Source organism: Electrona antarctica (assembly GCF_951216825.1).
Source record: "Electrona antarctica genome assembly, chromosome: 16".
Lineage (NCBI taxonomy): Eukaryota > Metazoa > Chordata > Actinopteri > Myctophiformes > Myctophidae > Electrona > Electrona antarctica.
Genome location: NC_136797.1, coordinates 5,126,398 through 5,144,723, shown reverse-complemented (window position 1 = coordinate 5,144,723; position 18,326 = coordinate 5,126,398). Strand labels below are relative to the sequence as shown.

Genomic DNA, 18,326 nt, shown 5'->3' with positions numbered 1-18,326 from the left:
TCAGAAGAATTAATCCAAGGTTTGTCATATATTATGGTTTAGTAGGCATACACTTTAGCTGGTCAGTCAGTGTGTGCAGACTCAGAGAGAGAAGCAGCACTGCTCTGCTCATTAAATTGATATGACGCATATGCGCATCTGATCAAGATAATTAGTTATTTGGCAACACCTGTGTGAAATACCAACGCTTTCATATAGCCTACTTTTAGAATAAAGGTCATTACACACTGGCGAATTAGCGACGCGAATTATTCGTGCAAATAATTCGCCTTTTTTTAAAACCAATTGAAGTCAATGCAAGCTTCCACATCAGTGGCGAATGTGCGAATGTGCGAAAATGCGACCGTTTTCGCTCTTTACTTGTTCGCTCCGGTGTTCGCTCCGGTGTCAAATTTTTAATTCGCGTCGCTAATTCGCCAGTGTGTAATGACCTTAAGCCTTTTCTTTTTTTTTTGTGGCCATCTACAGGCCAGCCATGTGTACTGCATCTTTATCTTGAAAACGAAGCAGTTTACCGGTCTCGAGTGGACGTCGTACATAATTAACATAACCGCAATGTAGACGCAGTAAAGTTTTATATCGTTCGCAAAATTAGGCGGGGAACAGCCCGCGACGTCCTCGTGTACCCGGCACATCAGTCTAGATGAGGGGGGGGGGGGGCGTGTCCTGATGGGGATACTCTCTATAACTTCAACGTGATTGATGTCCTGACAGGTGACAGCTAGCATTCATAGACAGGATGATCATCACAGCTGCTCCTAAACTTGATCCCGCCTCCGTCTCTTGCTCAAGGTGTGTACGCTCTCGCTCTCTGTCTCTCCCTCTCTCTCTCTCTCTCTCACACTCACACACACACACACACACACACACACACGCACACACACGTGCACTTCATTCATTTGTTGTGACTTGTGAGTAAACAGGGATCTCCGCTGCATCTGTCTGTGTGGACTCATGGAGATTGACAACATGGTAGCAAATAGTGCTCTTATCAGAGCCAGGGAAGGTAAAGAACAAACCTCTATTTTTTTTTTTACATACTATTTAATGTGTAATGCAAAAAAATATAGATTTTTTTTTGGTTTAATGCTTTCGCTCACCTGACATCCTTAAATGCCTTTAACCACCTTCACCCTGCATGTCACTAAACACTAATAAGAATGTGTGCACGGTAGTTAAAAACTGGGCATACAGTGGTTGAAACTACTTTTGTTCCCCCCTCAACTGTATGTTTTGGTTTTGGTTTACATTTGCAGTCACACTTTAAATGTTCCATCTCGTCAGCTGACACTGTTAAAAGCAAAAAGCTTATTCAATGTAGGCTACACTTAAATATAACAGGTCAAGACTTCAAGGTGCAGTGCATTTGTATTCTTTTCTTTTTTATCGTATGATCAGGAATGTAACCCAGAGAGGAATAAGGAAATGATTGGTCATGAAATAAGCTCTACTTTCTCCTGCATTTCCTCCTCAATGCATGCAAACATTCCGCCTTTACTGAGTTAAGACTGCCTTTCTCACAAGGGAGTGACGGCATCGCAGAACGTATAGGGGTGATGCTCTCGAGCTTGACAGTTTCAGTAGAAAGCGCCATGTGCGAGATAGACTCTAGTCTCTTATTCGCTTGTGTCAGTGGTTCATGAAAATAATACTCAGTAGGCTACTTATGAGTAAATGTAACTTATAGTCAGTGCAGGTGCAAAACAGTTCTGACATGTTTTACTTAACAGTAAAAGTATGAATACTGCAATGTAAAAAAGTAAAGCTCCGGAATTAAAAATTGTGTCCACAATTCAATGCCGTTGGCAAAACGTTGATCAAAACATATAACAATTCTTCTACATTCTCTATAATTGTGCAGACTTCTTGTAAATGAACTGATGCCGATCTGTTTAACAAGAATAATTTAATTGGAGGGGAAAGGAACTGGTTGGAATAACGTGTTCCTTCCACGCGCTACGTCCAACCAGGGAAACTCCCCCCTGTCAGGTGCAAAGGAGCGACTTGGGACACTCATGCATGAAGGAAGCATGAGTTCAAGTCCGTTGCTCTCCCCAGGTTGGCGGAGGGCGTGTAGAGCCCAGGATCACATTAGATAATTGACACAGGGGTGAACAATGGGTTACAAAATCGTGGGATAAAATTTATAAAAACGAAAATAATAATAATTTAATTTATTTTATGCTCTCAAGAGTTAAAGATCTAAAGTATAAGGGTCCATTTGGTTACCAATACCAACATATGGAATGTAATTTAGCTGGGGACCGCCTGGCCATGGAACCCCCTCAAGGGTGGACCCCTGGTGGTCCCCGGACCCCCGCTGGTCCCCGGACCACTACTTTCCACCACTGCTCGTAGTTACCTTCCAGCAGCACTGGCTCTTGTCCTGGTGTGCATCATGTGAGTGTAAGTGTGTAAAGGCCTCAGTCACATAGGAAAGACAGCTGTCTTCTCTGTGTCTCTTGGGGAAAGGGGGCGTTGTTTTGACAAGGCAAGCTTGCTCCATGATGAGGGGAGGAGGGCAGAAGACAGCCATTGAGCAAGCTTGTCTCGTCAAAACCACCTCACTCCCATTGGAAATGTATTGAGAGCTGCTCTGCTGCCCCCCACCCCCTCTCCCCCAGAGACAACGAGAGAGCACCCTGTCATATGTGAGCGAGGCCTATGTATGCTGACAGCAATGTAGTCCCACAGGCTTCTATATATAGCTCATTGTAGTGCTCAACTGAGATGTGGAACCAGATAGGCAGGCCAAACACACACACACACACACACACACACACACACACACACACACACACACACACACACACACACACACACACACACACACACACACACACACACACACACGCGCACGCTAGGTGATAGTGATGATGATTGATGACATGACAAATTAGCAACCCTGATTTGTCGACCAACTTCGTTACACGAACAACAAAAACAGCCAGACTTTTCAAGAGAGGGATTTGAATAAACAAATAAATACCGTGCAGCAGATCTTCTTGAAAAGCTTTTGAAATATTGTGAGAATTGTTTTGCCCATGAGGACAACATGCCGGAAATATGGATGCCCGGTTGTAAAGAGGTTGACCCATTCTGGGCGGGAACCCCTTTTGGTGTTAGCATTATGTTATGCTTTAGCTGTTGAAAAATAGCAGATCTACAAGCTCGTACGAGCTTGTAGGTCTGCTATTTAAAAAAAATCGAAGAACCGCTGACATAGAAACATAGCTTTTTCAGAAAACTGTCAGGATGTAGAAGACATTTTTAGAATCTGATCTCAGGTCAAAATGGGTTAAGTGTGCTCTTTATGACAGGGTTTGACACTTCTGGTCCGCCTTCATATCACAAAAAGGGATGTTTGCATGGATTCAAGTTGATTTCAGTCGTCTGGATTCCATAGAAGCCATGAATGTCTTCTATGTGAAAGCATGTTGCACACCAAAAATAGATTGCACACATCTATATTAACACATTTTGGGCACATACGGTCTTCACCAACGAACGCCAATGCTGTCTGTCTTCTGCCCAATGTTGCAGTTGGCCCCAGGTCCATCCCAACTCCTTCATTTCTCTCTCCACTGATCTTCTCCAGGCAGGGCCGGTTCTAGGGGGGGGGGCAGGGGTGGGCATAGCCCACCCAAACGTGCGTCCTGCCCACCCAATGTGGGTTTGACACCCCACCTGCGCCGGCGGAGTCGCCCCCCCTTACAATTCTGTCTGCCCACCTGAGTGGGGCTGGCTAAATCCGGCCCCGTCTCCAGGTCTCTTTGGGCCTGCCTCTATTTCTTTTCCCAGGTGGTGTCCATCTCATTGCTTTCAGTGTTAGCATTATGTTGTGCTTTAGCTATTGAAAAATAGCAGATCTACGAGCTTGTAGATCTGCTATTTTTGAAAAATCGAAGAACGACTGACATAGAAACATAGCTTTTTCAGAAAACAGACATTTTTAGAATCTGATCTCAGGTCGAAATGGGTTAAGATCAATCTACAAGCTTATACAATGCATGTGCGACTAAAGGCTGTTTTCAGTTATTATTTAAAGTAATCAAACTAGTAATAGAATGAAGTGTTAGAATTGAACTGGCATGTTCAGAACAGATGCATCTTCGATAAAAGGTCTCGGATATTTCAATGAAAGCAATGGTTAAAGCCTCAATCAGCAATTTATTCAGCTTTGTTGACTGTAGAACGGCAAGGACAGAGAGGTGTAAAATGATAACACCACCTAATCCTACATAATTGTTTAGGAAACAGTCTAGTGTTAGTGCATGCGTGTGTCTGTGTCTGTGTGTGTGTGCGTGTGCATGCGTGTCTGTGTGACTTGACCTGGCAAAGAAATATATATATAAAATAGTGGTGAGATTTTATTTTTGCTTTATTCCATGTGCCTGTGGCTTGTTTCTGCAGGTGGTGGATCAAAAGGCCGGAGCTGGAAATGGAAGGAGATGCTTCGCTTCCCACATATTAGCCAGTGTATGGAGCTAGCCAATAATATAGGTGTGTAGCCTATTGTGTGTTTATTTAATTTCCTATTTTATTTAACCTGTCTGTCTGTCTGTCTGTCTGTCTGTCTGTCTGTCTGTCTGTCTGTCTGTCTGCGTGCGTGCGTGCGTGCGTGCATGCGTGCGTGCGTGCGTGCGTGCGTGCGTGCGTGCGTGCGTGCGTGCGTGCGTGCGTTTGATTGAATATCTTATTGCAAAAAGTACAGAGGTACATTTGTACAATAATGCTAAAAAAACAAAACACAAAAAGCCCTGGGGGCTTCCATTGTGGTTCTTACAACGATATGACAAAATCAAATACAGTATCATAATATACAGACCGTCAAACCTTAGTCAAACACACACACTTCATTATGTTTCTGGCCATAGGATGCAAATTTAAAATTGTGCTGCTGTTATCTACTACCAATACTATGTCCCTTTAACCTTATCTACTACCAATACTATGTCCCTTTAACCTGTTATCTACTACCAATACTATGTCCCTTTAACCTGTTATCTACTACCAATACTATGTCCCTTTAACCTGTTATCTACTACCAATACTATGTCCCTTTAACCTGTTATCTACTACCAATACTATGTCCCTTTAACCTTTAACCTGTTATCTACTACCAATACTATGTCCCTTTAACCTTCTACTACCAATACTATGTCCCTTTAACCTGTTATCTACTACCAATACTATGTCCCTTTAACCTGTTATCTACTACCAATACTATGTCCCTTTAACCTGTTATCTACTACCAATACTATGTCCCTTTAACCTGTTATCTACTACCAATACTATGTCCCTTTAACCTTTAACCTGTTATCTACTACCAATACTATGTCCCTTTAACCTTTTATCTACTACCAATACTATGTCCCTTTAACCTTTAACCTGTTATCTACTACCAATACTATGTCCCTTTAACCTGTTATCTACTACCAATACTATGTCCCTTTAACCTGTTATCTACTACCAATACTATGTCCCTTTAACCTGTTATCTACTACCAATACTATGTCCCTTTAACCTTTAACCTGTTATCTACTACCAATACTATGTCCCTTTAACCTTTTATCTACTACCAATACTATGTCCCTTTAACCTTTAACCTGTTATCTACTACCAATACTATGTCCCTATACTACGTGGCAGCGGTGGCCGAACGGATAGCGGCGCGGTCTAGATACCGGAAGGTTCCCAGTTCGAATCAGCCGTCCGACACGTTAAAATTACCACCGCTGAAATGCCCTTGAACAAGGCATCAACCACTACGATGAAATGTGTTCTATGAGCAGGGCCTGGCTGGAAACAAGTTCTTGAGCTTAGCCCAGATACCCTGGGTAAATATAGATTTCATTTCATTTCCCTTTAACCTGTTATCTACTACCAATACTATGTCCCTTTAACCTGTTATCTACTACCAATACTATGTCCCTTTAACCTGTTATCTACTACCAATACTATGTCCCTTTAACCTGTTATCTACTACCAATACTATGTCCCTTTAACCTTTTATCTACTACCAATACTATGTCCCTTTAACCTGTTATCTACTACCAATACTATGTCCCTTTAACCTGTTATCTACTACCAATACTATGTCCCTTTAACCTGTTATCTACTACCAATACTATGTCCCTTTAACCTGTTATCTACTACCAATACTATGTCCCTTTAACCTTTTATCTACTACCAATACTATGTCCCTTTAACCTGTTATCTACTACCAATACTATGTCCCTTTAACCTGTTATCTACTACCAATACTATGTCCCTTTAACCTTTTATCTACTACCAATACTATGTCCCTTTAACCTGTTATCTACTACCAATACTATGTCCCTTTAACCTGTTATCTACTACCAATACTATGTCCCTTTAACCTTTTATCTACTACCAATACTATGTCCCTTTAACCTGTTATCTACTACCAATACTATGTCCCTTTAACCTTCTACTACCAATACTATGTCCCTTTAACCTGTTATCTACTACCAATACTATGTCCCTTTAACCTGTTATCTACTACCAATACTATGTCCCTTTAACCTGTTATCTACTACCAATACTATGTCCCTTTAACCTGTTATCTACTACCAATACTATGTCCCTTTAACCTGTTATCTACTACCAATACTATGTCCCTTTAACCTTTTATCTACTACCAATACTATGTCCCTTTAACCTGTTATCTACTACCAATACTATGTCCCTTTAACCTGTTATCTACTACCAATACTATGTCCCTTTAACCTGTTATCTACTACCAATACTATGTCCCTTTAACCTGTTATCTACTACCAATACTATGTCCCTTTAACCTGTTATCTACTACCAATACTATGTCCCTTTAACCTGTTATCTACTACCAATACTATGTCCCTTTAACCTGTTATCTACTACCAATACTATGTCCCTTTAACCTGTTATCTACTACCAATACTATGTCCCTTTAACCTTTTTATTGCCATCTACGTTTATAAACGTAGATGGCGCTTTGGAATGGGGGGTCAGATCAACATATCTGCCTGGGTGACAGCAGACTGCTGGGCGAGCGCTGGCGCTTTGGAATGGGGGGTCAGATCAACACATCCGCCTGGGTGACAGCAGACTGCTGGGCGAGCGCTGGCGCTTTGGAATGGGGGGTCAGATCAACACATCCGCCTGGGTGACAGCAGACTGCTGGGCGAGCGCTGGCGCTTTGGAATGGGGGGTCAGATCAACACATCCGCCTGGGTGACAGCAGACTGCTGGGCGAGCGCTGGCGCTTTGGCATGGGGGGGAAAAAAAGAAAAATCGAAATGTTCGAGCCTATTAAGAACTTGAAGTCTAGTTTTCGCCGGCTGCCGGGTGTGGCTGCACTAATAACTTTGGGGCAGGCCTGTCTAGAGTTTAAATAGACAGGTATCAGTCAAAAGGGAGACAACGAAGGGGAAGGATCAACATATGGAATATTCAGAACAGGTCTGCTCCATATATGGAGATCTAAGGGTTTGTGGTCAGATGTAGAGTTGCTGGCCAATATTGATGACATCAGGGATCTGATATGGGCTTAATATTGACGACATCAGCTGGGGTCTCCATCCCTGATGATGTCACGTGCTCCATCGCTGATGATGTCACGTGATGTCACATGCTTTCTGACCCCGACCGACAAACCAACCAACCAACACACACACTGACGTGAGTGTGTGTGTATATATAAGGAGCATTCAGTGATTTGGGTGATTTGGAAAACCACCCAGTTCGCCCCGGTAACAAAAAGTGCACATGCACACGCTCTACAGTGGGGGGAAGTGCAACAGGCCAACAGCATGTGCACCAAGGCCCGCCCCCACTCGATCATGATTGGAGGAAGGCCCCACTCTTCCTGATTGGATGAAGGCTTTGCCACCCGCCACCAAAACTAGCGTTTTTTGACCCCAGGGGCTCACTGGGGACAGGGAGGAACTCCTAAATATGGTCAGCACACTCTTTAGTAGGGAGGATTGTCCAAAAAAAAAGAAAAAATTTGATATTTGAATGAAGTGAAATCACTGAATATACCTTTAAAACTCTTTGGGTGCCAGGGGGTTGACACCAGTTGTGGTCCTGGGTGCCACTTTTCCCATTATAAATAAAAGAAAGAAAATGTAATGATATTGTGCATGTAATGTGCATGTCATAACCTGATCACCAGATTAGAGGAATTTTCAAAAACATGGATTCAATTTTTTTTTGCTCGTCTTAACGTCCCTGGCAATCAGTACATATTGAAAACGGACTCGTCTTAACGTCCCTGGCACTTAAACTGTAAATGTGACCTTCGGCTGCAATGATATGGACATGTTGGCCATGCCTGACGTTTGACGCTGTGTTCTCTGACAGAGCGGGACTACTACGGCCTGTGTGTGAAGCAGCCTATTGGCAGAGACCTCTTCTATCAGTTCTGTCGTAGCAGACCGGATCTACGCAACTGCATCTGCTTGCTGGAGGCAATGGTACACGCTCACCTGAAACACTATTAACCAGGGGTGGGGCAACTTTGACCATGGAGAGGGCCAATATATTTCCACACTCACTCCAGAGGGCCAATATATTTCCACACTCACTCCAGAGGGCCAATATATTTCCACACTCACTCCAGAGGGCCAATATATTTCCACACTCACTCCAGAGGGCCAATATATTTCCACACTCACTCCAGAGGGCCAATATATTTCCACACTCACTCCAGAGGGCCAATATATTTCCACACTCACTCCAGAGGGCCAATATATTTCCACACTCACTCCAGAGGGCCAATATATTTCCACACTCACTCCAGAGGGCCAATATATTTCCACACTCACTCCAGAGGGCCAATATATTTCCACACTCACTCCAGAGGGCCAATATATTTCCACACTCACTCCAGAGGGCCAATATATTTCCACACTCACTCCAGAGGGCCAATATATTTCCACACTCACTCCAGAGGGCCAATATATTTCCACACTCACTCCAGAGGGCCAATATATTTCCACACTCACTCCAGAGGGCCAATATATTTCCACACTCACTCCAGAGGGCCAATATATTTCCACACTCACTCCAGAGGGCCAATATATTTCCACACTCACTCCAGAGGGCCAATATATTTCCACACTCACTCCAGAGGGCCAATATATTTCCACACTCACTCCAGAGGGCCAATATATTTCCACACTCACTCCAGAGGGCCAATATATTTCCACACTCACTCCAGAGGGCCAATATATTTCCACACTCACTCCAGAGGGCCAATATATTTCCACACTCACTCCAGAGGGCCAATATATTTCCACACTCACTCCAGAGGGCCAATATATTTCCACACTCACTCCAGAGGGCCAATATATTTCCACACTCACTCCAGAGGGCCAATATATTTCCACACTCACTCCAGAGGGCCAATATATTTCCACACTCACTCCAGAGGGCCAATATATTTCCACACTCACTCCAGAGGGCCAATATATTTCCACACTCACTCCAGAGGGCCACTATATTTCCACACTCACTCCAGAGGGCCAGGTTGCATATTACTGTCGTAGCAAAAATAGCCGATCTACAAGCTCAAAACGCGTCGCAATGCGACACGTTTTGAGCTTGTAGATCAGCTACTTTTTATATATATTTGAATTGAAAACCTGAATCATTTTTTGATATTTTTGATTTGGAATCCTGAAAAGTAACCTTTTTATTGAATTCCAAATGCATTTAGTAGTCATGTTAACTTTATGAACTGTTAACATAACACATAATATAACACAAAAAGACAATAACATTTTAATACTAGTCATTAAGTACTATAGTCATTTAATACTAGTCATTAAGTAATTAAAGCGGGTTTGGAATAGTAACAGCTGAAATCAATACTATATTCTGATATTAACACGCGGGCCGCATTAAGTGAAGTCATGTGGCCCCCAAAAAATATTTTTTGTTGCCAAAAAAAAAAAAAAAATGTAAATTTAGTCGACGAAAATCGCATGACATTTAGTCGACTAAAACTAGACTAACACTAAAACATTCCAGGTGACTAAAATGTGACTAAAACTAAATGAAGTTTCATTCCAAAGACTGTCTATGACTAGACTAAAATAGAAATTTGCTGCCAAAAACCACACTGGTACATATTGTGTTTAATATTATGTTTCTAATTATGGCTTCATCAGGAAAACTTTGACACCAAGCCAGATGAGGAGAGGAGGGACTACGGCATGAATATCATTCACGCATTTCTCAGAAGTCAGGTCAGGCCCCGTCACAATCATTACACAATCGTCTGATTGCAATCTTTTTTTTGTTTCGTCACCAACACAAACATTAAGTGCCATTAACAATGAACAGAGTTTATTGTTTGTTTCGTCACTAACACAAACATTACATGCCATTAACAATGAACAGAGTTTAATGTTTGTTTTGTCCATGTTTGTTTGTTTCGTCATGTTTATTGTACATGGTGTATATACCTCATACTAAGCATTGAAGTATGAGGTATAAAGTACAGCAGCCTTGTGTTCCTAAAACAGAAAGATTGGGTATTGGGTAAGACTGACGTTATGTATCTTTCAGGACCTTTCACTGCTTTGTCTCAACCATTACTATATGGCTCTGGTCTCAGCCACCGCGGTGGATATTTTGACATTCCGTTTTTTTTTTTTTTTGGAATGTTGCCACTACTGTTGGAGCAGCCATAAACTACACAGGTTCATCCCGATGTTCTGGGCATCTTTGTAATGTTAGTGTTAGTAAAAGGCAGGTAAAGAGTAACGTTTGAGGCAGACTAACATCAGTCACTTTTCCATTCACTGTAGTAGAAGAGGTGCGGGTTTAAACCTGTAGTCTCCGCCTACAGGAAATCTGTTGCCTGCGACCATGAGAACCGTTTCTGAATCGGTCTATAGTGATATATTTCTCAGTCTTACTCTGAACAGTGTGTGGAGGTGTATAGTGATATATTTCTCAGTCTGAACAGAGATGTATAGTGATATATTTCTCAGTCTGAACAGTGCGTGGAGGTGTATAGTGATATATTTCTCAGTCTGAACAGTGCGTGGAGGTGTATAGTGGTATATTTCTCAGTCTGAACAGTGCGTGGAGGTGTATAGTGATATATTTCTCAGTCTGAACAGTGCGTGGAGGTGTATAGTGGTATATTTCTCAGTCTGAACAGTGCGTGGAGGTGTATAGTGATATATTTCTCAGTCTGAACAGTGCGTGGAGGTGTATAGTGGTATATTTCTCAGTCTGAACAGTGCGTCGAGGTGTATAGTGATATATTTCTCAGTCTGAACAGAGGTGTATAGTGATATATTTCTCAGTCTGAACAGTGCGTGGAGGTGCTACAGGACTGTCAACAGACCTGCAGGCAGAGTCTGGAGGAGGATCCGTGTGGAGACGTGTTTGAACGATGCAGACGGTAAGTTGTCACGCGCCGTGAACGTGTGCGTGCGTGTGTGCACGCTCACACTGTGTGTGTGCGTGTGTCAGTGCGCGTACGTGCGTGTGTGTATGTATGTATTCACGTGTGCAATGACACATTCAGTAACGTGTGCGTGTGTGCATGTGTGTGTTAGGAAGCTTAATGCACACCTGTGTGGATCTCCGTTCCATCAGTACCAGGAGAGCATGTTCTTTGATCGCTTTCTACAATGGAAGATGCTAGAGAGGTCAGTACTGTTTGCCTGTGTGTGTGTGTGTATGCACGTGTGTGTGTGTGTGTGTGTGTGTGCACGTGTATGCGCACGCTGTATGCGTGCGTGCGAGAGAGAGAGATATGAGGTTGCATGTCGATAATGTATTGTTAGTCGCTAATCCATTCATGTAAAATTGTGATTAAGTTACATTTCTTTTTCTTCCTCCTCTGCACTGTTTTCCTCTTTGTTTTATGCATCCTAATGACATTTCATAATTTCTGCTGCTTGTTTTGTGTAAAGAACATTGAATTGCCTTGTTGTTGAAATGTGCTATACAAATAATTATTACAAAAATAACAATTCAAATTAGTTTTAAGTATTTCAATGGATTAAAAAAAAAAGAAAATCAAGTAAGAAATTCCATTTAAAAGAAATAGCTGATTTTCAAGCTCACAACGAGGTTGTGGGAACCACTGACCTATACATAACATCAGTTGTCTGTCTTGTCTATGAGTGACATAAATGTGTCACGTGGTTGTCTTCCAGTCTAGGAACATTAAAGGAGAATTCCATGCTAGAAGGCTTTCTTACCTTTATTTGTAGTTGTTACGTCCCCACCGTGTTATTTTGTGCAAAAGGGCATTATTGGCTATTTCATAAGCCCTCAATGAATTGCATTGCATTGAATCATAATGTAAATAGTATCCCAAGCGGCACACTTTACTACTTATTTCGATGGAAATAAGCGAATTAGCACAAAAACCCAACCCCCATTGAGGGCTTATATTAGTGGAAATAGCCAATAATGCACTTTTGCACAAAATAACACCTGGACCTCTTTGTTGGGGACGTAACAACTACAAATAAAGGTAAGAAAGCCTTCTAGCATGGAATTCACCTTTAAGAAGATGCACGGGGGCGTGGCACGGTCTCCTGCGGGAGGTTTGCACATGCTCAGTGTAAACAGGAACTGCGACGATGGAGTGTTCCAGCAGAGGTGCTACTGTAGATAGAAAGCTCTAACTTGTGATGTAAATAATGAGATCCAGAACAGTTGAGAATTAAACAGCAGTAACCCTTCCCTTTTCAAATGTCCATGTTCCTTTGTCATTTCACAAAAATAAAAGTTTAACACATGTACTACAATCAAAGCGAGCATCAAAAGAACATGGGAAATCCACAAAGGAAAAATATACAAAAACAGTAACTAAATGTACTTGTCCTTTGTCTTTCAGTCTGTTATACACAACATTCTTTCCACACAGTTATGAAATAGATTTTCTCTTTTCCTCTATTTTTTTATATTTTTATTATTTCAGTTCAGGGTCAGCAACTCTCATGCACCTCTAGCACCTCTGCTGGAACACTCCATCGTCACAGTTCCTGTTTACACTGAGCATGTGCAAACCTCCCGTAGGAGACTGTCCCACGCCCCGTGCATGTTCCTTCTTAATGTTCCTAGCTTCCAGGCAGCCTATCACCATTTTCTTTTTTTTTAATTATAATCTTTATCCCACAATTTTGTAACCCATTTTTCACCCCTGTGTCAATTATCTAATGTGATCCTGGGCTCTACACACCCTCCGCCAACCTGGGGAGAGCAACGGACTTGAACTCATGCTTCCTTCATGCATGAATGTCCAAGTCGCTCCTTTACACCTGACAGGGGGGAGTCGTAGCGCGTGGAAGGAACACGTTATTCCAACCAGTTCCTTTCCCCTCCATCAGGCGCCCTGGCTGGCCAGGGGGAGGCAGTTTAGAGACCAGGATTACTGCATGTCTTTGTGAGGGTACCTACCCTAGGGGACACGGGGAGAACATGCAAACTCCACACAGAAAGGCCCTTTCGCCAACCCCGCCTCGGGTATGGCCACTGACGACGTGGAGGAGAGGACACGCCCACAGCGCCCACAGCGCCCACAACTGCCCATAGATCCGATGTCCCGTTAGTCCGAACATGCATTAAGGTTGGCGAACATGGACTGCTCCCGTGCTTGCGGTTATGTTTAGGTTAGGGTTAGAGATAGGGATAGTAATTTTGTCTTCCAGTCAGCCTATCACCATTAAACATGTCCCGTGTTTGTCTTCCAGTCAGCCAATCACCATTAAACATGTCCCGTGTTTGTCTTCCAGTCAGCCAATCACCATTAAACATGTCCCGTGTTTGTCTTCCAGTCAGCCAATCACCAAGAAGACCTTCAGACACTACCGCCTACTGGGGAAGGGCGGCTTCGGAGAGGTCAGAGGTCACTCACTGAAACCACACAACATTCATCCTGAATTCAAAGTTGTGACGCAGAAACATCCGGACCGCGTGGGGGTTGAACATCCGGACCGCGTGGGGGTTGAACATCCGGACCGCGTGGGGGTTGAACATCCGGACCGCGTGGGGGTTGAACATCCGGACTGCGTGGGGGTTGAACATCCGGACCGCGTGGGGGTTGAACATCCGGACTGCGTGGGGGTTGAACATCCGGACTGCGTGGGGGTTGAACATCCGGACTGCGTGGGGGTTGAACATCCGGACCGCGTGGGGGTTGAACATCCGGACCGCGTGGGGGTTGAACATCCGGACCGCGTGGGGGTTGAACATCCGGACCACCTGGGGGTTGAACATCCGGACCGCGTGGGGGTTGAACATCCGGACCGCGTGGGGGTTGAACATCCGGACCGCGTGGGGGTTGAACATCCGGACCGCGTGGGGGTTGAACATCCGGACTGCGTGGGGGTTGAACATCCGGACCGCGTGGGGGTTGAACATCCGGACTGCGTGGGGGTTGCTCTGATCCGCGCCAACCAATTGGCACCAGTGTTGTTTTTGGCAGCAAATTTAGATTTTAGTCATATAGTCTCTTAGTTTCAGTCACATTTTAGTCACCTGGAATGTTTTAGTGTTAGTCTAGTTTTAGTCGACTAAATATCATGAGATTTTAGTCGACTGTATCTACAGTTGATTTAGTCGAACAAAATGTGTTTTGGCAGGCCTTGATGCCGTCGTTTTTACTGTTTTTACAATTGCTGAAAATAGCCGATCTACAATCGGCTATTTTCAGCATTTTCACCAAGTGTAAAATGACTTATATTGGATCTCGTTGAGTCCCGTTGGGAAAAAAGTCCCTTTGGGGGAAAAGTCCCAAAAGTCCCTTTGGGGGAAAAGTCCCGTTGGGGAAAAAGTCCCAAAAGTCCCTTTGGGGGAAAAGTCCCTTTGGGGGAAAAGTCCCAAAAGTCCCTTTGGGGAAAAAGTCCCTTTGGGGAAAAAGTCCCTTTGGGGGAAAAGTCCCTTTGGGGGAAAAGTCCCTTTGGGGAAAAAGTCCCTTTGGGGAAAAAGTCCCAAAAGTCCCTTTGGGGAAAAAGTCCCTTTGGGGAAAAAGTCCCTTTGGGGAAAAAGTCCCTTTGGGGGAAAAGTCCCTTTGGGGGAAAAGTCCCTTTGGGGAAAAAGTCCCTTTGGGGAAAAAGTCCCAAAAGTCCCTTTGGGGAAAAAGTCCCTTTGGGGAAAAAGTCCCAAAAGTCCCTTTGGGGAAAAAGTCCCTTTGGGGAAAAAGTCCCAAAAGTCCCTTTGGGGAAAAAGTCCCAAAAGTCCCTTTGGGGAAAAAGTCCCTTTGGGGAAAAGTCCCAAAAGTCCCTTTGGGGAAAAAGTCCCAAAAGTCCCTTTGGGGAAAAAGTCCCAAAAGTCCCGTTGGGGTAAAAGTCCCGTTGGGGAAAAAGTCCTGTTGGGGAACAAGTCCTGTTGGGGAAAAAGTCCCAAAAGTCCCGTTGGGGAAAAAGTCCCGTTGGGGAACAAGTCCTGTTGGGGAAAAAGTCCCGTTGGGGAACAAGTCCTGTTGGGGAACAAGTCCCAAAAGTCCCGTTGGGGAAAAAGTCCCGTTGGGGAACAAGTCCCAAAAGTCCCGTTGGGGAAAAAGTCCCGTTGGGGAAAAAGTCCTGTTGGGGAAAAAGTCCCGTTGGGGAAAAAGTCCTGTTGGGGAAAAAGTCCCAAAAGTCCCGTTGGGGAAAAAGTGCCGGTGGTGGAAAAAGTCCCAAAAGTTCCGTTGGGGAAAAAGTCCCGTTGGGGAAAAAGTCCCAAAAGTCCCGTTGGGGAAAAAGTCCCAAAAGTCCCGTTGGGGAAAAAGTCCCAAAAGTCCTGTTGGGGAAAAAGTCCCAAAAGTCCCGTTGGGGAAAAAGTCCTGTTGGGGAAAAAGTCCCGTTGGGGAAAAAGTCCCGTTGGGGAAAAAGTCCCGTTGGGGAAAAAGTCCTGTTGGGGAAAAAGTCCCGTTGGGGAAAAAGTCCCGTTGGAGAAAAAGTCCTGTTGGGGAAAAAGTCCCGTTGGGGAAAAAGTCCCAAAAGTCCCGTTGGGGAAAAAGTCCCGTTGGGGAAAAAGTCCCAAAAGTCCCGTTGGGGAAAAAGTCCCGTTGGGGAAAAACTCCCGTTGGGGAAAAAGTCCTGTTGGGGAAAAAGTCCCGTTGGGGAAAAAGTCCCGTTGGGGAAAAAGTCCCGTTGGGGAAAAAGTCCCGTTGGGGAAAAAGTCCTGTTGGGGAAAAAGTCCCGTTGGGGAAAAAGTCCCCAACGGGACAGTGTTGTTTTTGGCAGCAAATTTAGATTTTAGTCATATAGTCTCTTAGTTTCAGTCACATTTTAGTCACCTGGAATGTTTTAGTGTTAGTCTAGTTTTAGTCGACTAAATATCATGAGATTTTAGTCGACTGTATCTACAGTTGATTTAGTCGAACAAAATGTGTTTTGGCAGGCCTTGATGCCGTCGTTTTTACTGTTTTTACAATTGCTGAAAATAGCCGATCTACAATCGGCTATTTTCAGCATTTTCACCAAGTGTAAAATGACTTATATTGGATCTCGTTGAGTCCCGTTGGGAAAAAAGTCCCTTTGGGGGAAAAGTCCCAAAAGTCCCTTTGGGGGAAAAGTCCCGTTGGGGAAAAAGTCCCAAAAGTCCCTTTGGGGGAAAAGTCCCTTTGGGGGAAAAGTCCCAAAAGTCCCTTTGGGGGAAAAGTCCCTTTGGGGAAAAAGTCCCTTTGGGGGAAAAGTCCCTTTGGGGGAAAAGTCCCTTTGGGGAAAAAGTCCCTTTGGGGAAAAAGTCCCAAAAGTCCCTTTGGGGAAAAAGTCCCTTTGGGGAAAAAGTCCCAAAAGTCCCTTTGGGGAAAAAGTCCCTTTGGGGAAAAAGTCCCAAAAGTCCCTTTGGGGAAAAAGTCCCAAAAGTCCCTTTGGGGAAAAAGTCCCTTTGGGGAAAAGTCCCAAAAGTCCCTTTGGGGAAAAAGTCCCTTTGGGGAAAAAGTCCCAAAAGTCCCTTTGGGGGAAAAGTCCCTTTGGGGGAAAAGTCCCTTTGGGGAAAAAGTCCCTTTGGGGAAAAAGTCCCAAAAGTCCCTTTGGGGGAAAAGTCCCTTTGGGGAAAAAGTCCCAAAAGTCCCTTTGGGGAAAAAGTCCCAAAAGTCCCTTTGGGGAAAAAGTCCCTTTGGGGAAAAAGTCCCAAAAGTCCCTTTGGGGGAAAAGTCCCTTTGGGGAAAAAGTCCCAAAAGTCCCTTTGGGGGAAAAGTCCCTTTGGGGAAAAAGTCCCAAAAGTCCCTTTGGGGAAAAAGTCCCAAAAGTCCCGTTGGGGAAAAAGTCCCAAAAGTCCCTTAGGGGAAAAAGTCCCAAAAGTCCCTTTGGGGAAAAAGTCCCTTTGGGGAAAAAGTCCCAAAAGTCCCGTTGGGGAAAAAGTCCCAAAAGTCCCTTTGGGGAAAATGTCCCTTTGGGGAAAAAGTCCCTTTGGGGAAAAAGTCCCAAAAGTCCCAAAAGTCCCTTTGGGGAAAATGTCCCTTTGGGGAAAAAGTCCCTTTGGGGAAAAAGTCCCAAAAGTCCCGTTGGGGAAAAAGTCCCAAAAGTCCCGTTGGGGAAAAAGTCCCGTTGGGGAACAAGTCCCAAAAGTCCCGTTGGGGAAAAAGTCCCGTTGGGGAAAAAGTCCTGTTGGGGAAAAAGTCCTGTTGGGGAAAAAGTCCTGTTGGGGAAAAAGTCCCAAAAGTCCCGTTGGGGTAAAAGTCCCGTTGGGGAAAAAGTCCTGTTGGGGAACAAGTCCTGTTGGGGAAAAAGTCCCAAAAGTCCCGTTGGGGAAAAAGTCCCGTTGGGGAACAAGTCCTGTTGGGGAGCAAGTCCTGTTGGGGAAAAAGTCCTGTTGGGGAAAAAGTCCTGTTGGGGAAAAAGTCCTGTTGGGGAAAAAGTCCCAAAAGTCCCGTTGGGGTAAAAGTCCCGTTGGGGAAAAAGTCCTGTTGGGGAACAAGTCCTGTTGGGGAAAAAGTCCCAAAAGTCCCGTTGGGGAAAAAGTCCCGTTGGGGAACAAGTCCTGTTGGGGAAAAAGTCCCGTTGGGGAACAAGTCCTGTTGGGGAACAAGTCCCAAAAGTCCCGTTGGGGAAAAAGTCCCGTTGGGGAACAAGTCCCAAAAGTCCCGTTGGGGAAAAAGTCCCGTTGGGGAAAAAGTCCTGTTGGGGAAAAAGTCCCGTTGGGGAAAAAGTCCTGTTGGGGAAAAAGTCCCAAAAGTCCCGTTGGGGAAAAAGTGCCGGTGGTGGAAAAAGTCCCAAAAGTTCCGTTGGGGAAAAAGTCCCGTTGGGGAAAAAGTCCCAAAAGTCCCGTTGGGGAAAAAGTCCCAAAAGTCCCGTTGGGGAAAAAGTCCCAAAAGTCCTGTTGGGGAAAAAGTCCCAAAAGTCCCGTTGGGGAAAAAG

General features: G+C 44.3%; 1 protein-coding gene across 1 annotated transcript in view; it reads left to right on the top strand.

The window, feature by feature from the left end:
* Positions 1-867: 867 nt before the first annotated feature.
* The window catches only part of LOC306940298 (G protein-coupled receptor kinase 6-like), a gene marked incomplete at its 3' end in the record, with an annotated part of 69,951 nt that continues 52,492 nt past the window's right edge, over positions 868-18,326 (top strand). Inside the window, exons 1-7 of the mRNA XM_079525319.1 lie at positions 868-1,006; positions 4,414-4,503; positions 8,368-8,480; positions 10,179-10,256; positions 11,328-11,425; positions 11,583-11,675; positions 13,818-13,881. Of these exons, the coding sequence (XP_079381445.1) occupies positions 955-1,006; positions 4,414-4,503; positions 8,368-8,480; positions 10,179-10,256; positions 11,328-11,425; positions 11,583-11,675; positions 13,818-13,881 (588 nt within the window). The 5' untranslated portion in view covers positions 868-954. The remainder of the gene's footprint in view (positions 1,007-4,413; positions 4,504-8,367; positions 8,481-10,178; positions 10,257-11,327; positions 11,426-11,582; positions 11,676-13,817; positions 13,882-18,326) is intronic.